At 40.4% G+C, this 23949-nt stretch overlaps 3 protein-coding genes across 5 annotated transcripts; 2 read left to right on the top strand and 1 right to left on the bottom strand.

Moving 5' to 3' along the window:
- The first annotated feature begins 5267 nt into the window (after positions 1-5267).
- ccpg1 (cell cycle progression 1) lies at positions 5268-16545 on the top strand. Of its 3 annotated transcripts, none has more exons than XM_085373682.1 (11): positions 5268-5344; positions 8513-8602; positions 9061-9172; positions 9264-9349; positions 9443-9626; positions 9716-9808; positions 10983-11327; positions 11471-11532; positions 12335-12454; positions 13068-14359; positions 15629-16545. In XM_085373682.1, the coding sequence occupies exons 2-11, from the start codon at positions 8543-8545 to the stop codon at positions 15819-15821; spliced, it is 2547 nt and encodes an 848-aa protein (XP_085229808.1). In that variant the 5' UTR covers positions 5268-5344; positions 8513-8542; the 3' UTR covers positions 15822-16545. The 3 variants fall into 3 exon arrangements, with proteins under 3 accessions (XP_085229808.1, XP_085229736.1, XP_085229823.1); XM_085373610.1 differs by having other exon boundaries at positions 9713-9808; XM_085373697.1 differs by lacking the exon at positions 9716-9808.
- pigb (phosphatidylinositol glycan anchor biosynthesis, class B) lies at positions 16410-21201 on the bottom strand. Its single transcript, XM_085373792.1, has 12 exons — positions 20878-21201; positions 20667-20790; positions 20049-20166; positions 19843-19947; positions 19476-19606; positions 18812-18952; positions 18675-18726; positions 18333-18544; positions 17442-17506; positions 17134-17356; positions 16663-16840; positions 16410-16590 (listed from the first exon to the last, which is right to left on the bottom strand). Exons 1-12 carry the CDS (start codon positions 20987-20989, stop codon positions 16477-16479), a joined length of 1575 nt encoding a protein of 524 aa, XP_085229918.1. The 5' UTR covers positions 20990-21201; the 3' UTR covers positions 16410-16476.
- Positions 21202-23137: 1936 nt separating this feature from the next.
- Positions 23138-23920, top strand: pigbos1 (PIGB opposite strand 1). Its single transcript, XM_085354662.1, has 2 exons — positions 23138-23259; positions 23615-23920. The coding sequence occupies exon 2, from the start codon at positions 23661-23663 to the stop codon at positions 23817-23819; it is 159 nt and encodes a 52-aa protein (XP_085210788.1). The 5' UTR covers positions 23138-23259; positions 23615-23660; the 3' UTR covers positions 23820-23920.
- The last annotated feature ends 29 nt before the right edge of the window (positions 23921-23949 follow it).

Genomic DNA, 23949 nt, shown 5'->3' with positions numbered 1-23949 from the left:
CGGACACATCTGCGGGTTCTTTAATGTCTGTATGTTGACTTCTTCTTCATTGTATCTGTGTAAGAATTCACACCAGAAGTGCTTGCAGCGGCATGTCCGTATGGAAAAGCTTTATGATCAGCCTTAATGTGGACAGCGTTTCCTCAGACTCCAAAACCAAAGCCTAATCTCTCTGAGGGAGACACCCCACATGAGGATGCAACACATGAAGAGTGGTTGTAATGGAAGTGTTCAATCAGAGACTGAAGTGAAGAATCGAATGGACAACATTTACTTATAAAAAGTCTATTTTTGTTAGAGGATGATGTACTTGTAGTTACTTTTGTTCCAAGTATTTTTGCTTTGCTTTAGAGTAGATAAAGGTTAGCACTTGTCTGGAAAGTAGTTTGTATTAGAGGCCAATGTGCAGCGGTGACTGTGACGCTATCACCTTTATTTTAGTTTCTCAACTGATCTCTGGCTGGAACAACTGAAACCAAAGACCAAAGATGAAACCGGAGATCAGTTGATCATCAAACAAAGCCTTGCACATTAGTGGCCTTGACCCACGATGAAGATTTTAAAGGAAAATAAATGGTGAAAGTTGTGCCTGCAGGATTCACAGGCACTAAATGGAGTGACAATGACTAATATTTATGCACACGAGCCAGGTTATCCTGCAGCAGAGTTCCTCAAATTCTGAAGCAAACATACGTCTGCATGGTTATAATGTTATAAGAGTTAAATACAGTATTTTATATGGATTAGCAGTCTGTGTTGCGGCAGTGCAGCTGTGTGTCAACATGCATCCACTGGTTTGTCTCCTGTAAATTAGTGTAAAAAAATAATTAGAAGGAATAATATGTTTAAAGTGTATTATTATTATATTTCTATAGTTTAATTTCATTCTAAGTGCTCACAAGAAAAAATTATTTCATTTTTAAGTAATTTTATGGCATAAATGAGCTAAAATGCCAGTGGGTGCACAAGTCGTCACATTTCTGTATTTTTAATCAGAGGACTTTGCAGAGGATTCAATCATTTGATATATTTAGGTGACACAATCAGTTTAACTTTCTTTCTTAAGAAAAAGCAAACCAAAGATTTTTTTATTAAAAGGTCACCGTTGCATGTTGGCGAGAGATCAGTTTAAAATCATCCTGTCTTTGTGTGAAATGTTATTTCCACTGCTGTTGTACTCATTTTATTACTGTATGATGTCAGGAGGATGGAAACGTTACAGTGTGTTTTTTTTAATCATTTCATTTCCCACAAAAACAATTGCTGTTGTGGTTTTTTAAATGCTAAATACTGTTTTCCTGCTTTTGCAAAGAACAGTTTGAGTCTTTGTTTTCAGACGTACTGCCTGAGCAGAGCTTTAAGGGCCCGATCCAGAATCCAAAAACATCTGAACTTTGTGCGTTTACACACACATCACCGCTCTGGTCGAGCAGGTTCTGGATTAGACCCTTGAGTAGTTCATGCAGGTACATGAGTCCTACCTCTGGTGTTTGTTTCCATATTGTTTTTATGGGTACAGATTAAACGTGATTGGGGTCCTTAATGCCTGTAAGGGCCAAGATGTACGGCCATCAAACGTGGGACTGGGGAAGTTGATGTGCTGCTTTTCATCTTATAAATGTTAAAAACATGTGAATTTAAAGGGTTAAACACACACAGTCTTCTGCAGTAATGTTTTAATCCTGTGTGGAGGAGCACTGAGGGTCATTTACAGTCAGACTCAGGGGGACCCACAGCTGCTCATCCATCAGGACAAAGCAGGTTTCAAGTGTTTGAAATTGAATGTATCTTTATGTAATTATTATGTTACCTGATATTTTCTCTTAATGTTTTGTTATATTTGGTCTGTGCCAGCTGAATGACTTGCAAGTTTCCAAAATGTTTAGATAGAAGTTTCTATACAAACAGCTAATGATAAAAAGTCTGATTCTCACTTTAAATAAAAATACAGAAATGCTATAATATCTGCTGTTGTAGTCGGTCTTTGTTGATTCTATCTGAAACTCTGAGCATTCTTTTTACTTTTCTATACAGTGTGCAGTTGCCATAGGTATTAAAGGTACTGCACTGCAATTGTTTTAATCATAGATATCTAATACACTCCAATTTGTCATGTGAATGGAGAGTACTGTTTACACATTAAGGTTAATTATGGAGTACCACAGGGATCTGTGCTAGGACCAATTCTGTTTACATTATACATGTTTCCCTTAGACCAGCGGTCCTCAGCCTTTTTTGTTCCATGGACCGGTTTAATGGCAGACAATATTTTCACAGACCGGCCTTTAAAGTGTGGCAGATAAATACAACAAAATAAAATGATATGACCAAGAGAACAACGGTGGTATTTTGTAAATATAATAGTAAATGTGAATTCACTGTGTAACTTTATTAGCAGCGTCCTCCTGAAATGTGCCAACAACATTGAGAGTACCATCCTCCTCTCTGCCCCTTAATGCTCTCTGGTTGCTATGATAACGCGTAAAATATTTCTTTCAAAATAAGACACACAACTACAACACGGGAAAGACCCAGGGAAACCGAGTTAACGATAAAACCCCTGAAAACCATAAATTTCACACCCGAGCTTCAACTCTCGCGGCCCGGTACCAGTCCGCGGCCCCGGGGGTTGGGGAAGGCTGCCTTAGACAGTATCATTAGAAGGTATGGCATAAATTTTCCCTGCTATGCAGATGATACCCAACTTTATCTGTCCGTGAAGCTAGATAACACACACCAATTAGCTAGATAACACACACCAATTAGTTAAACTGCAGCAATGTCTTAAAGATACAAAGACCTGAATGACTGCCAATTTTAGGGATGGGTACCGGTGTCCGGTGCCATGATGGCACCGGTTCTGACATAAACGGTAGTAACCAGACCGAAAAGCAGCGCACATTTAGGTGCTTTATTTCGGTGCTTGTTTTTCCTGAGCTGTGATACACTTCTAGCCAATCATTTTACGTTTCCGAGGATAGTAGGCGGGTCCAGGTACGTACGTTCTTTTAGAGCAGAGCTACAGATTAAAAATGTCCAAGGCGAAGCGGTCAAAAGTCTGGCTGTACTTCACAGCAAAATATGCAAACTCAGCAGCAACAAGTGCTTTAAGCTGATACTGTGATACTGTCAAAGGAGGTAACACCTCAAATCCGATGAAACACCTGGCGACGCATAGCGGGTTTTTTTTAAAGCCAAGAAATGCGCTGTATTTGATAGCTTGCTGCGAGACCTCACACCAAGCGCATCTACTGCGCGTGGGTTGCCTGTTATCAGACCCAGAGTTACCAACATCCCCAAAAACACGAAGAGTAGAGTCCTGGCCCCTAGCCCTGCCAGTGTAGCAGAAATGATGACGTGAGTAGCTTAATGTTGTTCGTGTGTGATTTACGTTGAGTAGGCTAACCACGTTATTACATTAATGCATGTAAGGTGAACTAGCAAACATCATCATAGCTACATGCGTCTGTCTTCTTGTTTGATGGCAGATACTCCCTTCACCCTGGCCAAAAAGGCTAAAATGACCAAAGAAAAAGAGGGAAACGGCTAAACATGAGAGGTTTTTGGATAAAGTTTTTAAGCACTGCTTCCAGCCAAGAGTGATACCATATATGCCCCATAGCTGCAGAAAAGGCTAACATTGTTATCTTTTTACAAAAAACAGCTGAACATGAGAGGTTTTTGGACCAATTTTGTGTTCTCCATTCTTTAAGCACCGGTTTGAGCACCGTTTGAGCACCGGCACCGTTTCAAAAGTACCGATTTGGCACCGGTATCGGATAAAACCTAAACGATACCCATCCCTAGCCAATTTTCTGCTTGTAAATTCTGATAAAACTTTAGGTTACACTTGGCCCTAAACATCTTACAAACATGGTGTTTAACCAGATGCTGGGCTCCAGGAACACTGTGGAGTCTTGGAGTTATTTTTGACCAGAATATGTCCTTCAATGTTGGACTTCTTTTTCTTGCATTTGCACAATATCACTAAAATCTCAAACATACAGTCTTACTTAAAACTACAACCCGGTAAATAGTCTGTAAATAACAAGTAAGTGTTGTGACTTTAACATGAAAGCAAACAGAAACGATTCTTCACAACTGATTCATTTTAATTTGTGTGGTTTGTGGCTCAGAGTACTATGGAAGCGTAGAGCTGCCACCCAGGCAAAAGAAAAAGTGTATCACGTTATAACGTGAAAGGTTTATTGTTCTAACAAGATACTTTTCCTGTTTGTACAATATACTATTCACGTTTGAACAACATAATATCACGTTATTACAAGATACATATTATCACGTTCGTACAATATAAATATTATATTGTACGAACGTGATAATTATGTATATTTATATATATATATATAAATATATATATATATAGCCACCTACTTACTTATTGAGCTTCTTATGATGCAACTAGCAGCTGCTGTTAACAACTTATTTACCTTAGAGGTTTGAGTAACAAGCCACAGACCAAGTAGCAAAAATGTCACTGCAATTTCTCCAGAAACGACATTGTCTAGTTTCATATTGCTATTCTAGCTCTGGTTTTTATTTGTATTGCTGTTGTTGTTGTTGTTGTTATTGTTCTTAATAGTGTGTTGTAAGCCTATTTGCCCTGCTCATAATATATATGTATAACACAATAACACACACATACACGTGTCGGTAGTTACTGACAGACCTGTTAAGCTTTACAGGAACATGAACAAATGTTCAAGCATTCTCTTTCTTTACCTTTTCTTCCCCTCTTACAAACTATTATCTTCTTCTTCTTCGAGTACAGTTGCAGCTGTTTAGTATTTGTTAGATTGCAACACCATGTTTTCCCAAACCAGTCGAGCAACATATTATGTATTCATTAAGTCTTTTGCAAGAGACAGGGAATTTGAGCTCACAACAACAACGACCACGTGTGTTCAGTTAAAGTTTTCAGGTATGGCGTTTTGCTTATTTAATGTTCTGCTTAGGCTGCACATCTAAACATATAAAACACTCATTTGAAAAGCTCTTCATCGACGTGTCTCCGCCCTCGTTGCTGTTACTGTGTCGGTGCTTCGTCACGCTTCCTTGTTTATGTTTTTTTCTTTTTTGTAGCCGCACGGGGATTTTCGCTCCACCCTCGCCGAGTTTGTTTGGCCGCCGAGCTGACCCATGGGATATGTAGTTTCGGGTGTCGCAGAAGACATTGCGCCGCGTGTCCAGCTAAACCCTTTAAAACTACACTTCCCTCCCACTGGTCGGTTACGCAGCGTCAACGGATAAACTGGCTCGGGCATATACTGCAATAACTGTGGAGCCTCTTGCAAACAGCTGTCTCGCCGCCAGGAACAAAACACTGGTGAGTTTAGGCACTTATCGTCATACTCTAGGTTGCAGTGATGTTAAACGACTGTTAAAAATAACGGATAGTCTCGAGACGGTTTCAATTATACGTTCCGACGACGTTTATAGAGGTGACGGTAATAACAAGCCTCTGAAGTTAGTTCAGTAACAGCGAAACTGACGCCAAATGCGGTTATTTGATGTCAGCGGACGAAGCTGGTGTTCGCTGCCCGTAGCTGCTGCAGGTTTAACCGCAAATTTGTCCGTTAGAGACGTAAACAGCGGCTTTTTTTCAGCGTGAGGCCGCGCGCTGGTTGGCATCGTCTTCTAGCCTTCACCGCCAGAGGGCGCTGGTTCCTCTGTTTGTTTACACTGCCAGGTATCAGCTCGTGACCAGCTGTAAAAAAAGGCATTAGCTGCGGTTACAACACATCGACAGGGGGGGGCATGTAACTGGATTCGGGGAGAGGAGTTTGAGACTGCCAAAGTTAGGGGTTATAACGGTATTATCACAGTACCGCGTAGATCTAGGGATGCCACAACAAGACTCCAATGAGGTTTCGTGCCAAAAAGTGATTACTCATGTTTCTGTCTGATTTTTTTTATGACTAATATCTGTGTTTATATACAGGCTGTAGTTTACAGGATTTATGTATATACAATAAAGAAATTAGCTGTTATCCAAGTATCTTTATGACTCTGTCTTATTGTATCAGGTCAGTGTTCTGCATTATAATCAACCCAGTCCTATTTGACCACTTTTAAAACTTTATAAAACTATTAACTAACTTTTGTTGTACTTTCTGCTGGCCTCTTTGCCATTATGCATATTTAGTTTTAGTTATTATAACCTTGCTCGCAACTATATTGTGATGTTGATGTTTAATAGTGTGCCCATCAGAGGGCACGTTGCAGACCGGTAAATGGTCGGTAAATAACAAATGAGTTTTGTGACTTATGACTGATTCATGTTAGTTTGTCTGGTTTTTCTAGATTTGACAAGTCAACCACTGCTTGCCTTCCGTGTCCTGATGAAAAACAGCTGATCTACGCAGAACAATGTTCAGTAATAATTAGGCTGATATGAGTAAATATTGGATTTTTAAATCACTGAGAACTGGTATCAGTCTTAAAAACCCTGTATCTAAAGCAGGGGTCACCAACTCCAGTCCTCGAGGGCTACCTTCATGCAGCTTTTAGTTGCATCCTTGTTTTGACACACCTGAACCAAATGAATGGCTTCATAACAGACCTTTGCCAAATGTCATGGCATGCTGAAGAGGTAATTCGGCTGTGTTGGGATGCATCTAAAAGCTGCAGGATGGTAGCCCTCGAGGACTGGAGTTGGTCACCCCAGATCTAAAGACTATAAACAGGCCACTTAACCCAATGCAGGGTGGTTGCCAGGCAACTTGAGGACAACATACTATATTGTGCATAATTCAACTTTTGTGGATATGAATAAGATATTTTTGTTGATAAATAAAAAGAATGTACAGTTCTTTTATAAGGTGTTGATAAGTGCTTAAATACTAAAAACATCATTTTAAGCTGTTGCTACATGGTTTCTAGGCAACATGTTAACATCTAGATAAGAACCTTCTGGAGCCTAAGATGTATCTGTGTGCAAAGCTCCTAATGGTGCAGGAGGAGACGAGCAGAAAGCTCTTTCGCGTGTTACAGTCAGATCTACAAACGAAAATGAGTTGGACAGGCCTGCTGTGAATTTTTTGTGGCATACAGGTCTTGCTCATCTTTTCACTACAACATATTGTCTCAGGTGTAGGTGGAGCTCAGCGGGAGCTCCACTGCTGCAGCAGTCTGGCAGTCGAATGTAAAGTGACACCACCGGTCAGCCGAGTGCCGCGTGATGGGTGGATGAATTTATTTAACTGATGTGTGGGGGTTTGGTTTTTTTCTTTATATGTAGCTTGGTGATAAAATGGAGTGAAAGTAGTCCCTGCTGTATAAACAGGATGTGCAGTGATTGATAGAAGTTTAATTGCATGCTGTGCCACTCTCACCTGCACATCTCACTTTGCCTTTCACTACAAGAGGCTGAACAGCAGGCATAGTCTAAGTCAGATAGAAATAATAACTCAGTGATTTGTGCAGCTGTTGGTGTCACTGCCTGCACTGTTAGACTGTTATGTGTATTTATTTTGCTATCCCTGTGAAAACCCACACCCTACTCATGCCTGTAGCTGGGTGTGGGTGGTGGTGCTGAAGCGTTTAATTGATCCCTGCGTGACTTCTGAACAAGCTTAAAGTGTTTTTCTCAGCAGCTTAGGTTTCTGTTTATGGGTGGGATGGGAAAGACGGTGCAACATAAAAAAAGAACTTGAGTGCTGCATCGAAGTGGAAAAACTGGAGGATTTATTTACTTTATTTCAGACCTACACGTTATTTCAGAGGACAATATTGTGGTATTGGTTGTATAATTGTTTTTTGGTTGCTTGGTTAATATTTGTACATTTCTTCCTTCCAGCTTTTAAAATTCGCTACTTTTGCTCATTTTAACCTTCAGTAATTTTGAAAATTAAGGGAGATTTAAGGTGTTATTTGGACAACATATCAATGTGAAATTCAGCCTACAACATAGCCCAGTCAAGAGGCTGATGCTGTTGGCAGCATTTGCACTTATCTGTCTGGTGTACCTGCGTCGCTCTGCAGCTGGCGGCAGTGTTTCTCTCTTCAAGTTGATATCAGAAATGGCAGCAGTCAGTCACAGTTGCTGTGATCACATTAACTTACAGTGTCGATTTAATACAGAAATATAAAGTATTTTCTGAAGTTTTAGGAACTAAGTAATTAATTTATTGGAAACATAATCAGCAGATCATTATAGTTAGTTGCAGGTTGATATATTAGAAAATGGACTCGACTTTCATCATCTACAAAAACCAAACTCTGCTTTTATATTTCTGTATGTCTGATAAAAGCATAACGATATAAGAAACTCAGGAGCTATTTTTCTCCAGTGAGTGCCTTTACTTTATCTAAATTTTCTGAATTTACATACATATTTTATTTGTTTACTTTTATTACTAGACTTACTTTGAACGTAATATTTTTCCAGTGCTGGTTTTCTACTTTTACTTGTGTAAAGCTTCTGAAAACAATTTTATTGTAAATTTGAAAATGATGCTCAGTCAAGTTCAGGTGTTCTTCTTCTCTCCTCCAGACGTCTGTGTGCTGCTGACAGCTGACAGAAATGTCAGAGACCTCCAGCGATGCAGAGTCCTCCTGTGGCTGGACTATTATTAGTAATGAGGTATAAATCCTTTCCTCTGTTTATCCTTTATCCTTACCACTTGTTGTCTTATGGTTTTTATCATTTTAATCAGGTCTGCATGGGTCATTAAGTATAAAATGTCAATGAATTGTTGAACATGTTGAAGAGATATGCTACATTACAGTTTCCTGTGTTCTTTCTTCAAGTTTATTTTAGAGTTTTACAAGATAAACAACTTTAACTGTAAACCAGAGTTTGCCGACACTGACAGCACTAGCCTGTTTATGCTTAGTTTTTTTTCCTCATTAACAAGAAAAATTTAAAATATTTTTCTTCATTGATAAAACCTTCAACTTTTTGCTATAGCTGGTCAGTTACAGCTATAATTCATCATTAAATTGTCCTTTTCTGAATAGTTAATTACGGTCAGGTATTTATAAAGAAAGTTCAATGAAGTTCATCCTGTGTGTTTGGTTTTTGAACGTTTGTGTTTGCAGGGTTCAGATATTGAGACTTTGGGATCCGAGACAGCAGTGGAGTACGGAGCTGAGCTGTTAGAGCGCCCTCTGGTGCAAGAACCAGAGGATGTTCAGACATCAGTATCAGCTGGTAAAGCTCCTTCTTCTTCTTTTTTTTTATCCAGATGTGACTTTGATTGGAGTTTGTTTGACACAACACACATTTATGTTCACATTGACAGCTGTGTGTGCAGAAGAAAGGACTGCTGATTCACTGGACAACACTCTGGGAGAACAAACTTTAGATGAGACACTGAACGCCTCAGAGGTGAGAGGACATGAAAATGTCCCCGGAATAATTAATCCAGAGCCTCGTCCCTTCTTCTCGCTGTATAACTTGTCTTCATTGTATCGTCTGCAGGTCGGAGACGAAGCTGCAGGGAAAGAGCCCGTGCTGTCCTCCAGCGACCTCTCCGACATCGTGACTCTGCCAGACTTGAAGGAGGGGGAGCATGCCGAAGTGGAAGAAGAGGCAGCCGTCCATGAAGATCTTTACCTCGGCACCTCCTGCAGCAGCCAGTACGCCTTCAGTGCTGCAGAGACCGGTAGGACGGCGCGCACACACTAAAGACAGCTGATTTTATTACCAACATTAAAACAACAACACAAACATTTCTCCTGTTTGCCAAAGCAGGTTTGTTGTTGAGTCACTGGAAACTTCCACAGACTCTGATGAACTTAAGCAGCCGTCTGAGAAGTCAGCTGACCGGTGGCCGCTCTTTTCCAGGTGGCCTGATTTGAAAATGCAGTGACTCTGATTTGATGCTTAGCTTGGTGAGCAGCGCTCGAAACTAATCCTGATGCAGCTGAATCACTGTGAGGTGATGAGATGCTGTCAGACAGTTTAAAGCCTGTGTGCCTGAGCAAATATGAGGAGTCAAATACTTTGATTTATTTATTTAATTTTTCTGTGTGGAGAAGTGAGATAATAACAATAGCCTGTATGTAAAGCATAGACAGTGGAGAGGGTTTCAAACTACATTTAAAGTCTCATCTGGTTTGTGTGGTATACATTTTTAACACACAGGGGTGTTTATCTTGTGAATTATGGTACCAGAACAGTTAAAATGTCTTGCGGTATGGCTGCCTTTAAATGACTGCAGTATTCCTTAGTTTCTTAGTCAGATCTGCCTCGTTCCTCCCATTTGGTTACAAAACCGTGAGATCGGGATAGCCAGGTCCAGGCTGCCAAACTGTCTGTAATCAGTGGTACTGTAGACTCAACTCTGTAGTTTTCTGAATGTGAATGCAGGAACAGTCTCTGGAGTAGCACCAGAGAAGTAGTGTCCTTTAAATTAGTTCTTTCTTTTTAGGAATTGGTAGATAAGTGTGTATGCTTGTGTTTTTCAAACACAGCAACCGAGGAAAGCAAATCTCTGATTAAACAAAGAGTTCTAAGCTTTGTTTTTGTTAGTGCTGGCTTATATACCGGTTCTCAAGCAAGCTAAACCAGTGAGCTAGAGCATCCACTGTGGCTTTAAGGTAATATGACAGGGGCCAACAAGTAGTACTCAGGTGCAACTGTCCATTAAAGGTGTAGTTAGACTTCAGGGCAGTGTCACTGGTTCAGCCCATGTAAGATTCAAATGAGCTATATGTGGCCCACAGTGTACAAATGGATCAGGGGTCTCACTGCCAGTAAATGGTATTTATATAGCGCTTTACTAGTCCCTGAGGACCCCAAAGCACTTTACACTTTCAGTCATCCACCCATTCACACACTGGTGATGGCAAGCTACATTGTAGCCACAGCCACCCTGGGGCGCACTGACAGAGGCTTGTTGCCTGCATGATTAACTGCACCAATGCCTGCTTTTTGAAACCGTTTGCATGTGTGCTGTTTCTTGTTTTGTGCTTTTTTTCCTCTCTTCATGTAAAACTTCTCATTTTTTTAACCGTAGTTTTCCCAGTGCAGCCGCCAGCGGTGACAAACTCGAGCAGCAGCGAGGACGAGGCTGGACGCAGCGCCAGCACTGTTGTACGAAGACGAAGGTTGAGGAGGAGTACCACAAACACCGTGACTGACCCAGAGGACGAGGCTGTGTTGGAATCTCGCCCAAGTGATGATGATGATAAAGGGGAGCAGGAGGTTAAAGAACAGAAGCAGCAGCAAGAGGAGGAGGAGACTGAAGTGAGAAGAGCTGCTCGGGATGTTGAAGAGAGAGTCCAAAACAGCAGCATCTTCAAAACGTCGATCCTCATCACTGTCGTAATAGCTGCCTTCCTGTGTTTGGGTCACTTCTATGGTGAGTAGTCCAGCTTTACTGGGATAAATGCAGAAAGTTTTCTTGGACCTCAACTTTAGGGATGTACTGTAGCTCATGTGGTTCCACCTGTTTCCTGTCTACTGTAGGCTGTGGAACTAACGTGTAAAAACTTTCACTTACAGAGAAATACGAGATGAAAAAGAAGCTCTTTGATGATGACTATGTGATGGACCTTACATCCCAGGTCAGTGACTACACAGGTCCCGACTCGAGGAGTAATTTTATTATTTTTGGTAGAACAGTAATCATGAATTTCTGTGCCGTGCTTTTGATTTTTGTAACTTCTTACATTGATCATTTATCACTTTATTTGCTTTTATTCTTAAATCCTTCATAATGCTGTTGTGTGTATGAATTTGATCTACAATTGTGCAGTAAAAAAAGCATTAGAATTTACCAAAAGTCAGACTCGGATTGCTTGGATCCCTGGCTGAGTAGGTACTAAAAGAGTATCTGATATCAGGTACTACCACCTAATGGAAAATGCTAAAAACCTAGTCGAGCTGAGTTGGTACTAGTGTAACAGAAACTCACAGTCGTAAAGACTAAATGTGGATATTTACCTTCCTCTTATACAGGGGTGTCAAACTCTTTTTAGTTCAGTCCAAATTTAATCTGAAGTGGGGCATTAAAACAAAACACTGCTGCATATTTCTTAACTTATAACTTTATACACTGTGAAAAAGTTCACTTCAACCAGAGCTGAGATTTTAATAAATCTGGAACCAGAAGTCAAAGTGAAAGACATTTAATAGTACTTAATGATTTCACTGCTGTTTCCCACTTTATAAATCTGGCCTCAGGCCTCATGTTGGACACCTCTGCTCTTATAAGATGTGAAAAAAATATAGAACCAACAACCATCTGGGTATTGAGCTTCAGCTCCCATGAACCATATTCATCTTAGATAGATAAAAAAAATTAAAAGATGGAGGAGCCATAAGCAGGACTTTGATGGGCTTGTTTTACTTCTTTTTCTCACTTAGGAAGAGTTGTTCGAGTATGGCATGGAAGAAATGCATGACGACCAAATTCCATTGCTCATGGAGCTTGAGAGTATTAGGAACGAGAACCAGGAGCTCATTCTGAAACAGGCTCATGTTCAGGTAACTGATGGTGACACTCCAAGTTTATAATATTCTGTCAGAGCCACTTCGCATTTTATTTTGAGCATTTTAACTTAATATACATCAATACAAACTTTATATCCCGGGGTTATGTATATGTATGTAATAATACCTACATAAATAAATTAAAAAATGTACACATTTTTCCAGATACACAAATGCCAAATCTGTATCTCTTAAAATTTTAAAAAAAATTTTAAAAAAAACCCAAGAAAATGACATCACTTACTCTTGTGATGGTGCACATGAAAACATGTGATAATTCTTTCTGACAACGTGACAGCATATATTCCAACATAGGACGTGCTGATCAGCTCTATAACCCCCCCCCCCCCCAAATCTGGATCATAATGTTTTTGTTGCTGCGTACACTTTTCACTTGATTTCTGCAAACCCAGTAGAAGAACAGGGTGTTTCTATGCAAGAAGAATTATTCCTCCACCACACTTGGTTGCGTTTTTCTGGTATTTAAAAATAGAAATACTAAATATTTCGTTTTATTGTTGAAATATTGAATGATTTTAGTGAATGCACTGCTTCAGGTAATCACAGCATATGCAATCTTATGTCTGTTCCTCTTTTTCCCATCAAGACCCAGAGAGATAAGTTGGAAATGTTGCTGAAAGAGAAGGAGGAGGAGAACACTAACATGGTGTCTCAGCAGCAGAAGTTAGCAGCTGAGAACCAGCTGCTGAAAAGCTCTCTGCAGCGAGAAGAGATGTCGTTGTCAGCCTTACAGGAGGAGCTGAAGAGTCTGCACTCTAAGATCAGAGATCTGGAGTCGATGGAAGAAGGAGCCGACTTGCTGCTGTCAGAAAACCAGAACCTGAAAGAGCAGCTGGAGGAAGAGAAGCAGGTGACCAGAAGCTTCCACGGCCAGCTGACTAACATGATGGTCGAAACACAGACGCTGAGAAAGAAATTTGACAAAGAGAGGAAGGTCACAGATGAGCTGAGGAGAGAGCTAAGTCAACTGAGAAGTCGATTCCCAGGAGCCGGAAAGGAATTGGGTTCAGAGGCGGAGGAGCTGCAGTCCCGCCTGATGGAGCTGGAGAAGAGGCTGAGCTTTGAGCAGCAGCGCTCTGACCTGTGGGAGCGGCTGTATGTGGAGACCAAAGAGGAAAGAGCCAAAGGAGACACAGAGCCCAAAGTGAAAAAACCAAAGCATGGCATGGCGGGAAAAGTGAAGGAGACGTTTGATGCTGTGAAGAACTCCACCAAGGAGTTCGTACACCACCACAAGGAGCAGATTAAAAAAGCCAAAGAGGCCGTGAAGGAGAACCTGAGGAAGTTCTCTGACTCTGTCAAATCCACTTTCAGACATTTCAAGGATTCTGCCTCAACCTTCATCAATAAAGCCCGAGGGTTTTATAAACAGAGAAGCAATGAGAAGAATACAAGGGAGTCGTGGCAGCACAGATCCCACAAGCCTCATCAACGACACAAACACGACTCTGGCCACAACACCCGGAAGTCAGGAGACAAAGTTCACCAGGACTGGGAACAAAACGCTCACAAAGCCCACATGAAGGGATGCTCCGGGGTTTTCGACTGTGCCTACCAGGAATCCACCAGGCTCTTCAACAAAGCCACAGAGCCAATCAGAGCTGACGAGTTTCACAAGCTGCTGCAGAGCTACCTGCAGCAGGAGGTCGACCACTTCCACCATTGGAAGGAGCTGGAGACGTTCATCAACAACTTCTTCTGCAACGGAGTGTTCATTCACGACCAGATGCTGTTCACAGACTTTGTGAGCGGGGTTGAAAACTTTCTCGCAGACATGCGCAAGTACCACGGCCTCGATGATGACGCTTTCGGGGATGTTGATGACTACATCTACAGGCACTTCTTTGGAGAAACAAACACAAAGAGTTACAGCCCGAGGTGAGCGTCCAGAAAGATCCTTTAATTTATTGTTAGGTTGCGTCTGAATAATTTATAAAAGTTCTGGATGGGTGAAAATAAATTCTAGATTAAAGTCATAAATTTACAAAAAAAATCCACCAAATTTCTCGGAAACAGTCCAAGTGAAGCTGTTATAGTGATCTAAACTAAAAATGTGTGAAAAATAACTAAAATAAAAACAGACCTTTAAAAATAAAGCCAGCTCCTCTAAATGTTCAATAAACAGTAATAATCAAACTAGAGCGCTCAGACACTTTTACAGCCTCACGCTGACAGGAAAATGGGGCGGAGCTCATCAAAGGTGGCTCGATAACTGTAAGGAAGCAAAATAATGGCTCAATAGTCACACTAGAGTAAAACTATGAAGGTCAGCTCATTTTTTTCATTACTTTTTTCTTTTCTTTTCTTGCAACTGACTGCAAATTGTTACTTGTGCAACTTTTTGAGCACAAGGCGATTGCACAGGTCACCTGGTGGGTGGAACTCAAGACTCCAAACAACCGCAGTCCATCAGAGACTGACTGGTTGGTGAAGAATTGCAATCAATTGCTGTAACTCAAATTACTTGTAAATAATGTAATTTCACTGTTTTCAATCGTTCCTCTTTTTGGTTGAATGTTGTTTGTAGTTCTAAAAATTAATAACTGAAGTAATTTAATCAAAATTCATATGTCTGTAGTTTGATTATCTACTGGAAATAACTGGTGTAACATACAAATTATAAATGGTTTTTCTCCTTTAGTCCTGCATACAATTCAAACACAGGGATAAGTGTATAAACAGTTTTATGAATGATTTATTGGGTTGTACAAGCCTTCATCGGGTGTTTAGATAAGCTGATTGAATCTTTACAATAAAATGTGTACTTGGAGTCCACCTCTGACTTTTCTGGCTGACTTTAAGCTTAAATAGTGGAATAAGTACGTGGCATCTTCTACCAGTTCTATTATTCTGATGTCTGCTTACATTTTAGCATTTACACAGGGTCCATTTAAGCCAGGGAGTGAAGGTCATTATTAGAGGCACACCAAGTGCCGTCACCACTAATTACTATTGCCATGGTAACAGGTTTGCACCTGAAAACAAACAAAAAAATACACCTTTTGTCCCCCACAAAGGTTGGGGTTAGGTTAGTTGAGTGAGGACTGAACCTGTTTTCTTCAGCGCTGCAGCCGGTTCATATTAATTTCTTTATATCATCACGCTCACAGTGATGTCATTCGTCTGTGTTGTGTTTGAATCATCCAGTGGGCCGTTTGAAGGACCCGAGGCAGACTCAAAGGAGGAATCGAGGACAAAGCAGGAGCAGCGTAAGCAGCAGCGAGCCCGGTCTCGACCCCACAGCGAACGCAAGTGGAGCCGATCAGGAAGAAACGCAGACAGACACATGGCTGACGTGAAGATAGAGCTGGGCCCGATGCCCTTTGACCCCAAATACTGAAGCGATTTCAGCTAGTTTATTACAATGGCTACAAACTTTAGTTGCAAAGTCATCTTTTTTGTTTTTGTAAGTTTGCACAACTTTTGAATGCTACTGAACGGCCTTCAGCTCTTTGGTGTTTGGTGAAGAAATCATTAGGTTGGAGTGGAAGACGCGGCCTAACTACATGTAGCTTGAGTTTATCTAAGATGTTAAACTGAGTCATTCTTTAAATTTTGGCTGGTAAATTTTAGACTGATGAGCACCTCCCTCTTCAGCCCCAACACCTTCATTTAAAAACAGCAGAGACTAAAAAAAAAAAGGGGGGGGGGGGGCACTTCTGGATGTTTCTGTGTTCAGTTTGATGGTTTTAATTTGCTGCTACACTAACAGCTTTGTGTGATGTGAGAGCTCACATGCTGTTTCCTATCATTCCACCTTTAACTTAATTTAACTGGACAGTTTCACTTGTGATGGAAAAGGAAAAAACTGGAAAAAATAACATTTGAGGAAATATAACTGTATATAAAAAAAAATTTTTAAATTGATGAAAATTTTAAATTGATGAAAATGAATGACAAGATTTAAGTGTAAAATATTTATTTCCATTTGAAAAAGAAAACCCCCCCACATGTTTTGCCATAAGGACAGAAAGTTCCCATTGTTCCAGTGTTTGTCAGTGCCTTTCATAAATAAAGATGCTTCCTCCGACTCTTCCTTCAGGAAAATGAGTGTGAAATATCTTTGCTGCCCTCACAAAGTTATTCCCTTCCAAAAATACAGAGATTTCCTGTGAAGAAAACACACAAAATGTGCTTAAAAACACTGCAAGCAAAAATTAGAAATGTAATTTGTGTCTTACCTTTTCCAAAACATCAAACATGATCAGATGGGTGGGCAGAGAGGACTTGTATGGGAATGAGGTCCTGAACCAGAGAAGAGGCTCCTCGTAAAATCTCTCAGCTTCATCCACGTAAGCTTCCTCTCCCAGATCTGGAGGACACTCGAGAAATCTCATCTTAATCGGGCAGTGGATGTGGCTGTGAGGAGACAGGACCATCAGCTGCATAGCATCATAATGTGATCGAGGAAATGAGCTCTGAAGACTGACAGAGGACAGCTAAGCACGTTTATATGAATCAATCTTTCGTACCACAGCAGATACATTATTAAAACATGTTTCCAGTGTTTTATTTTGAAAACTCTGATTTTAAGTGAATAAATCTTAAATATCAGGTTGAGACAATCCCAAATCTTGAAAACGTGGGATGCTGTGTGAAATGAAAACAACTGAATGCAGTGGTTTGGAAATCTATTGAAACACATCAAATACCTGTAGAAGGGTGTTGAGTGGCAAGGCATGAGAAAGAATACATCCGGCTGTGGACGGGTGGTGGAGACATTGCCTACGTCACAAAGTGGCTGTAGGTGGTTCATGACGTCCAGAGTGCCTCGCTGGTGAATCAGACCAGTGTACAGAGCAGGAATAAGATTGGCCGATAACAAGACGGCTGCTGCAGGTCGACGCCACGATTTCAGATGAGCCAAAGAAATCCCTGTGGAAAGAAAACGTTTATTATATAAACACATCTGGATGGAAATGACCACATACTGCAGTTCTGATGTGAATACGTGACTTACCACAGAAGACCATACAGAAAGGCAGCACTGGATAAATGAATCTGAACTCCTTGTGTGGAAGCACACTGGAAGGAAAAAATAAAACAGGTCAGACTGTTTACCAACCAGGACCCACAGGAAGCTTTATAGGAATCTGTTACATAACAAGTAGCTGGAATTTAAACAGGTTTCACACTGTTAAAAAAAATAAAGAAAAACGTTTGCAAATGTCTTAGGAGAACTCAAAATGAACAAAGGGTTTTGTTGAGCGTAAAAATAAATAAATCTGCACAGAGATCTTTAAACCATCAATTTAAACTCCGTCCCTTCTCCTCTTCTTTGACTATGTGACATCCTGGATGTCTAGAACAGAAACAGGTGAGCAAAAAAAAAAAAAAATATATATATATATTGGCTGATCTATCAACTTTTTAAATCACCAAAATAAAATTGGTATCATAAATAATAAATGAGTCAGACTCTAAATCAAACTGAATGGTGAAGTGAATAATTAAGTTACAATGTTCTGTTGGAAAAAATCTGGCTCGTGACATTTGTGCAGAGGTCTCTTTGACGAGCACCACCAACATAAATGTTTTAAATGGGCCAAACACACTATGCACGCTCTGCAACACCAAAAAAATGCCAGAGAACATGAAAAGAGCTAAAGCCACAGACACAGCCTCCAATTCGCCCAGATCCAAAATCCACACATGCATGCGTTGAAAGAAACTCCACCCATAGAAGGCTCCACTCTGCAGCCAATCGGGGTCCAAACAGACATCAAATATTTCACACTAATCTTTTTCTTAAAGAATAAAAATAAGGGGCAAAGGAAACTCTGCATTTGTGTTTAATAACCCATAAGCCAGCATCACAAGAACAGGTAAGCAGTGTGTGTTGCAGCTTCACCTGTAAACTGCGATGGTCCAGACGACAGCTGCCAGCAGGATTTTGTATCTCTTGAAGGCGAGCATGCAACCGTGAAGAAAGAGCGGGAGATGAGGGCCGATCACCACGGCAAAGCCCTGAGTGAGGTACCAGTGCCAGGGGTGAGAGCCGTAGAAATCAGCCACACCGTGCAAGATGTTAAACTTGAGGAAGTTAAACTGCACTGGTGTCCACTGGAAAACAGAAAGGAGCCGTTACAGCCAACCGACTTCATGCTGGGTGTGTGTGTGTGTGTGTGTGTGTGTGTGTGTGTGTGTGTGTGTGTGTGTGTGTGTGTGAGTGAGTGAGACACACAGATTTTACCTTCTCATAGAAAAAACAGTCAATCGCTGTTGAAGTGACAACGGCCAACGTCCTAGTGATGACAGAACAATCATACACCGGAGACAAAACACTGTAAAGCTAACGGTTATAGAGGAGAAGAGGCTGAAAGTACGAACCCTGTGGGAATGTAGTGATGAGTGATGAGCCTCAGTTTGTTGTCTTCCTGCCAGAAATGATACAACAGCAGAGGAAACCAGACGATCACGGCTGTCGGGCGAATAATCACAGCCAAGGCCACCAGGGCCAAGTACTTCTTACTGGAAAACAGCAGTGTGTATATAAAACACCCCACAGAGATCATCAGGGTAAATAAAAAGTACATTTCGCTTCTGTATAATTCAACAGGAGAGACTTTTGTGCACAGCTTTGCTTTAAAACTGCCGGCAATCAGTTTAGATGGAGGTTATTATTTATAACTCTGATCAAGCTACATTTCAGATGTTTATTTTGGTCTCTGGTTATGTGGAGTGATGGGGAGGGCTCAGACTGATGGGGAGTCGGGTGTGGCCTGTTTTGGTTTTAATTTATTGTTTATTTAAAGCATAGCTGAGGTTACAGTTTACACTACTGTGAAATGAAAAGTGTAAGTTCACTTCAAGGATACTTTCTGATATGTATTATTGTGTGTGATTTTTTTCTCTTGTTTTTAATGTATTTTTATTGACTTTTTAATTCAGTTTTTTTTCTACTTTTAACTTTTTCTGATTTTTTTTCCCCCTTTTTTATTTATTTCATGTTTCTTAAATCTATTTTAGAATAAATTCTATTTAAGATCAAGACCTGCTGTGTGTTTTGGACCCGGGCAGAGGAAAGTAAGAAAGAGCCAGAGTGGTGATGGTGGCCTCCATGCTGTTGGTCAGAGTCCTGGTGCAGCAGAACCACGTAAACCAGGAGCACATGTGACAGAAGAACTGGAGGTGAAAGACAAGTGAGGATTAGGTATGAAAACTGCAGAGCACTGAAGCCGTTTTTACTATTATTATTATTATTATTATTATTATTATTATTATGCTTAAACCGCAGTGTGAATTGAACAAAATGCAGGTTTCCATCTTCCATCTTTAAAATAATCCCAAGCACAGTCACCATGCAAAACAGTCTGCTTATATTCACTCAAATCTTTCATTATCTGCATACATCCACCTACTGTCCATCTTGCAACATCCTGATTTTCCAGCGTTTGAAGCAGGAAGAAGAATTTCACGTCAGCAAACGAAGCCAGAAGCGACTGAAGAATTCGCGGAAGCCAAATCTGAAGAGCCAGACAAGTTTATAGAAACTTCGTGACTACAGGAAATCGTTCAAATGCTCATTAAAAAAAGATTACTGAGAGAAAATAATAAAGAAACTTGCCAGCAGCTGAACCGAGTCGTAGCTGATGAACTGTAAGATCTTATATAAGAATGCAAAGAGAAGTGGATATGAGAATCCTCTTATTCCCGCCTTCCATTCCCAGGTCAGATACCCATAAGTTACTGTGTTAAGGTTATAACAGGATAGAATAACAATGGCATAAAGCTCCTTTTGCGATTTAAAACAGTAAACAGTCACTTCATGTATCTCTGCTGGGAACCATAAACATAAACAGGGGGTTTGCAGATTTCAGTTTAGTTTTTTATTTTCTTAATGTTTAACTGGTGGAATTGTATCAGGGGCAACAATTAGGAAGTTCAGAAAAGCACAAAAAAGTAGAGCTCAACAGTCTAACCAAATTTGCAATCACTGGCAACTTTTCAACTGTTAAAGCAAATATTTAATCAGCAAATCACAGGCCAGCAACTCAACTGGAGCAGACATGGTGACATGATCAAGACACCTGCTGAATCTGAGCATCACATTGGGGAAGGAAGGTGATTTAAGTGACTTTGAACACAGCAAAGTTGCTTAAAATATTAAATAAAAGTAAATGAATGAATAAATGTGCACGTATCCACTGTCCCCTCTGTGACGGGTGTCTCCCAAAAAGGATATTTGAAGACCATCCTATGGGAGACCTCCAGAGACTGCCAGTACTCATCCGGGACGAAGCTGGTTTGAACCAGGAGGCAGTTAATCAGTCTGAACACGACACAAAACACGGTCACGCTCAGCACACCTGTGGAGGTCAGACAAATGAGCACATTTGAGCAGCTGCGGTGAACATCTGTTTTATTTCTCTTTGTGATAAATCTCAGAGCCCCACCGATGTTCAGGGGACTCTCCTCCTGCCTGGAGTACAGCTGGGATTTACGTCTCCTCAGCTTCACGTCCTCCACTTTGCTCCCAAACTTCAGACGTGAGCGCAGATTCTCCATCTTCACATAAACCTCTTGCGGGCATAGCTCCCCTCACCTGTCCCCGGATGTGTTGCAGCAGGTAAGTTCGCTCCTCACACAATCAAAAAGTTAACATATACGATCAGTTTTAAAAGTGAAGAAAAACTGAGCTCCAGGCCTGCCGACAGGGACGAGCGAGCTTCGGGTTTATTTAACAAGCATATTAGACTGTTACATCTCCAAAAAGTCTTCATAAATGTGAGTTAACTTCAGTTAGCTAAATGAACTATGGAGCGCTTCCGCAATCATGTCTACTTCCGGTGAAATGTTCTCCCCCGCCTTCAAAATAAAAGCTCCTTTATTTATTTTGTCATCCTGTTGTTTTAAGGTTGCATATATTATCCATTCACAGATGCTCAACTGGATTTAGATTAGGAGAATTTGGAGGCGAAGTCAACACCACACACTCATTGTTTTGCTTTGTGGCAGATTTCAGCCATTAGGGAATGCAGTTTCCATGGAAGGGTGTACATGGTCTGCAACAATACTTATGTAGGTGGTACATGTGGGTTTTCCAGCAAAACATTGTCTAAAGCATCATGCTGCCACCACCAACTTGCCTTCTCCCCATAGTGCATCCTGATGCCTGGTTTTCACCAGATAAAACATGGACACACCTGCCCATCCACGTGATGTAAAATAAAACATGATTCATTTAAACAGGTGATTGCCCCATGGTCCAGTTTGTTGTTGGTGCTTTTGGTGGTAGACGGGAATCAGACTGGGGAATCAGATTGATCTGTAATGCACAGGGGTGTTCTGACACCTCTGTAGCTCGTCAGAGAGCCTTGGTTGCCCATGCCTCTGTCACTAGTTCACTACTGTTCCTTCCCTGGACTACTTTCAGATACTGACCACCAGAGATGTGCAGCAATGTGTTACAAGTACAATTAATGCAATTACATTTTTTTTTCAAGTAACGAGTAAAGTAAGGGATTACTATTGCAAAAAACTAATTAGATTACTCTTACCTTCCCATGAGCATGCTGTGTTACTGCATTACTAAACCATTTTGTTTGTGAGTGTGACAATGACATACGAATGTGCGACGTCCATGGTAACAACAGAAGTGTGTAGATCAACAGTCGATAATATAGAGTGTGGGAGACAGTATGACAATACTGCATTTAAAGCTTGGAAGTACTAACATTACTTTGAGTTTGATTCTGTAAAAAGTGACAAAAACATTAGCGTCCACTGTACACTCTGTGTGGGAAGAAAATGTGTTTCTACAGTGTAAAAATTAAACTTGAGCAAGCACCTAGCAAACCGACATGGCAATGTGAAATTCACAGACAAGGCCCCGGATCCCCCCGCTGACATGACTGCTGTGGCACCGGACAAAGGTCAGACGGCTCCACTCCTGCTAGAGAGATGAAAATAGATTTAAAAGCGACAGGACTTAATGCAGCAGAATCTTTGATTGTATTTATTTTGCTGTGTTTTACTTGCATCTATTTGAAAGAGTGAGTATAACCACAAAAAATAATTTTATTTTATATGCCAGAATATCCATCCATCCATCCATCTTCATCCGCTTTGTCCGGGGCCGGGTCACCATTGCTCTTCGACCCCAGAATATGCAGGCATATATAAGTCGAAGAGCAATGCATATAATTAAATTTTTGTTTGAATCAATATTTATAAAGTTAAAATATTAAAACTTACCAAACAACATTGAAAAAGAGAATTTTTCAATTGATTCAAAATTATATGATGGATTATGCCAAAAAATAGAATTGGGCTTAAAGGTCTATTATTATTGTTATTGTTATTATTATTATTATTATTATTATGTCATATCTTACATTGTGTCATATTTTTAAGAAAAATATTCCTTTGAAACTCAAGCCCTGACAGGAAGTAAAAAAAAAAACAAAACAACAACTTCACCTGCTCATGTGTCCCATAATATTAGCTTAGGTATTATGTCAAAATATGTTTGCTTTTTCGGTGGGTTTTTTTTTTTTGTGTGTGTGTGTGTGTGTGTGTGTGTGTGTGTGTGTGTGTGTGTGTGTGTGTGTGTGTGTGTGTGTGTGTGTGTGTGTGTGTGTGTGTGAGTGAGCAAGTAACTCTACGCTCCTGTAGGTGGTGCAGTGCAGTTTTCTTCTCAGCGTAGAAGAAGAATGTCATCCTGCTGTAACTGACTGTCCTGCTTGTTCTTTCTTCTGTTTTTTTTATCTCCTCGGGTTTTTATCTTTGTGCGTCTGCTCCGCAGTTACAAATACATCGATCAAAAGGCTTCCTCGGTGAGCTATGAAAGTTACAAATAATTTTTAAATAAAAATTTTTTAAATTTCAAATGTTCCCAGCTAGAAGGTGAACACACTGTGAAGCTAGCGATCGGCCTCTTCTATTATCCGATATGGATTTTTCAAAATAATAGTATACATATAGTTAGTTTTCCAGAGGAAAAAAAAGCACTGAGCGGTGGTGCAAACGAATTTGCTAAGACCTAAAAAGACTTTTCACTTTCCTCACATTTTTGTGCCTTTGTGGTAAAGAGATGAGTGATTTCACTACTGTTTTCACATGTTTCAAAGCTGTGTGCTGGACTGACTTGAGCATTTAAAGTGTCTTATAACTCTTTTGTTGTTCTTTTAGGTTCACTATTGGGAAATCCTAATTTTTTTTAAAAGAATAATAAATCATGTTTCGAAGAAGACTGCCTTTCACACAGTTAGCCTTTGCCACAATGCTTGGAGCTGCCGGTGGAATTTACATCTACAGACCTTATTTCAAGACTGTGCCAAAGACATCCGGAGAGCAGATCCAGGACAAGCCAAAGAAAGAGAATGAACTGGACTGAAGGAGTTCGAGAAGGCAGGAGGCTGCTGGACTGGAGGCCAAACAAAAAGACAAGATCACCATGGATTAAGTCATACTGATTCCTGCTGTTTGTGATTATAAATTTACAGAATAAATATTTAATAATTTCA

This window comes from Diplotaxodon limnothrissa, linkage group LG1 (assembly GCF_057381915.1).
Source record: "Diplotaxodon limnothrissa isolate DT_005_m linkage group LG1, D_limnothrissa_male_GT1.1, whole genome shotgun sequence".
NCBI classification, from domain to species: Eukaryota; Metazoa; Chordata; class Actinopteri; order Cichliformes; family Cichlidae; genus Diplotaxodon; species Diplotaxodon limnothrissa.
Note: the sequence above shows the minus strand (reverse complement) of the source record. Positions and strands in the feature narration are given on the sequence as shown.

Coding starts and splice junctions, on each gene's coding strand:
- pigb (XM_085373792.1), bottom strand. CDS start 20,989: ATGGAGAATCTGCGCTCACGTCTGAAGTTTGGGAGCAAAGTGGAGGAC. Junction 18,953..19,475: donor GGGTCCAAAACACACAGCAG/GTCTTGATCTTA, acceptor GCTGTTTTCCAG/TAAGAAGTACTTGGCCCTGG. Junction 17,357..17,441: donor TTTCTGTATGGTCTTCTGTG/GTAAGTCACGTA, acceptor TTCTTTCCACAG/GGATTTCTTTGGCTCATCTG.
- ccpg1 (XM_085373610.1), top strand. CDS start 8,543: ATGTCAGAGACCTCCAGCGATGCAGAGTCCTCCTGTGGCTGGACTATT. Junction 9,350..9,442: donor AGACACTGAACGCCTCAGAG/GTGAGAGGACAT, acceptor TATCGTCTGCAG/GTCGGAGACGAAGCTGCAGG. Junction 14,360..15,628: donor ACAAAGAGTTACAGCCCGAG/GTGAGCGTCCAG, acceptor TGAATCATCCAG/TGGGCCGTTTGAAGGACCCG.
- pigbos1 (XM_085354662.1), top strand. CDS start 23,661: ATGTTTCGAAGAAGACTGCCTTTCACACAGTTAGCCTTTGCCACAATG.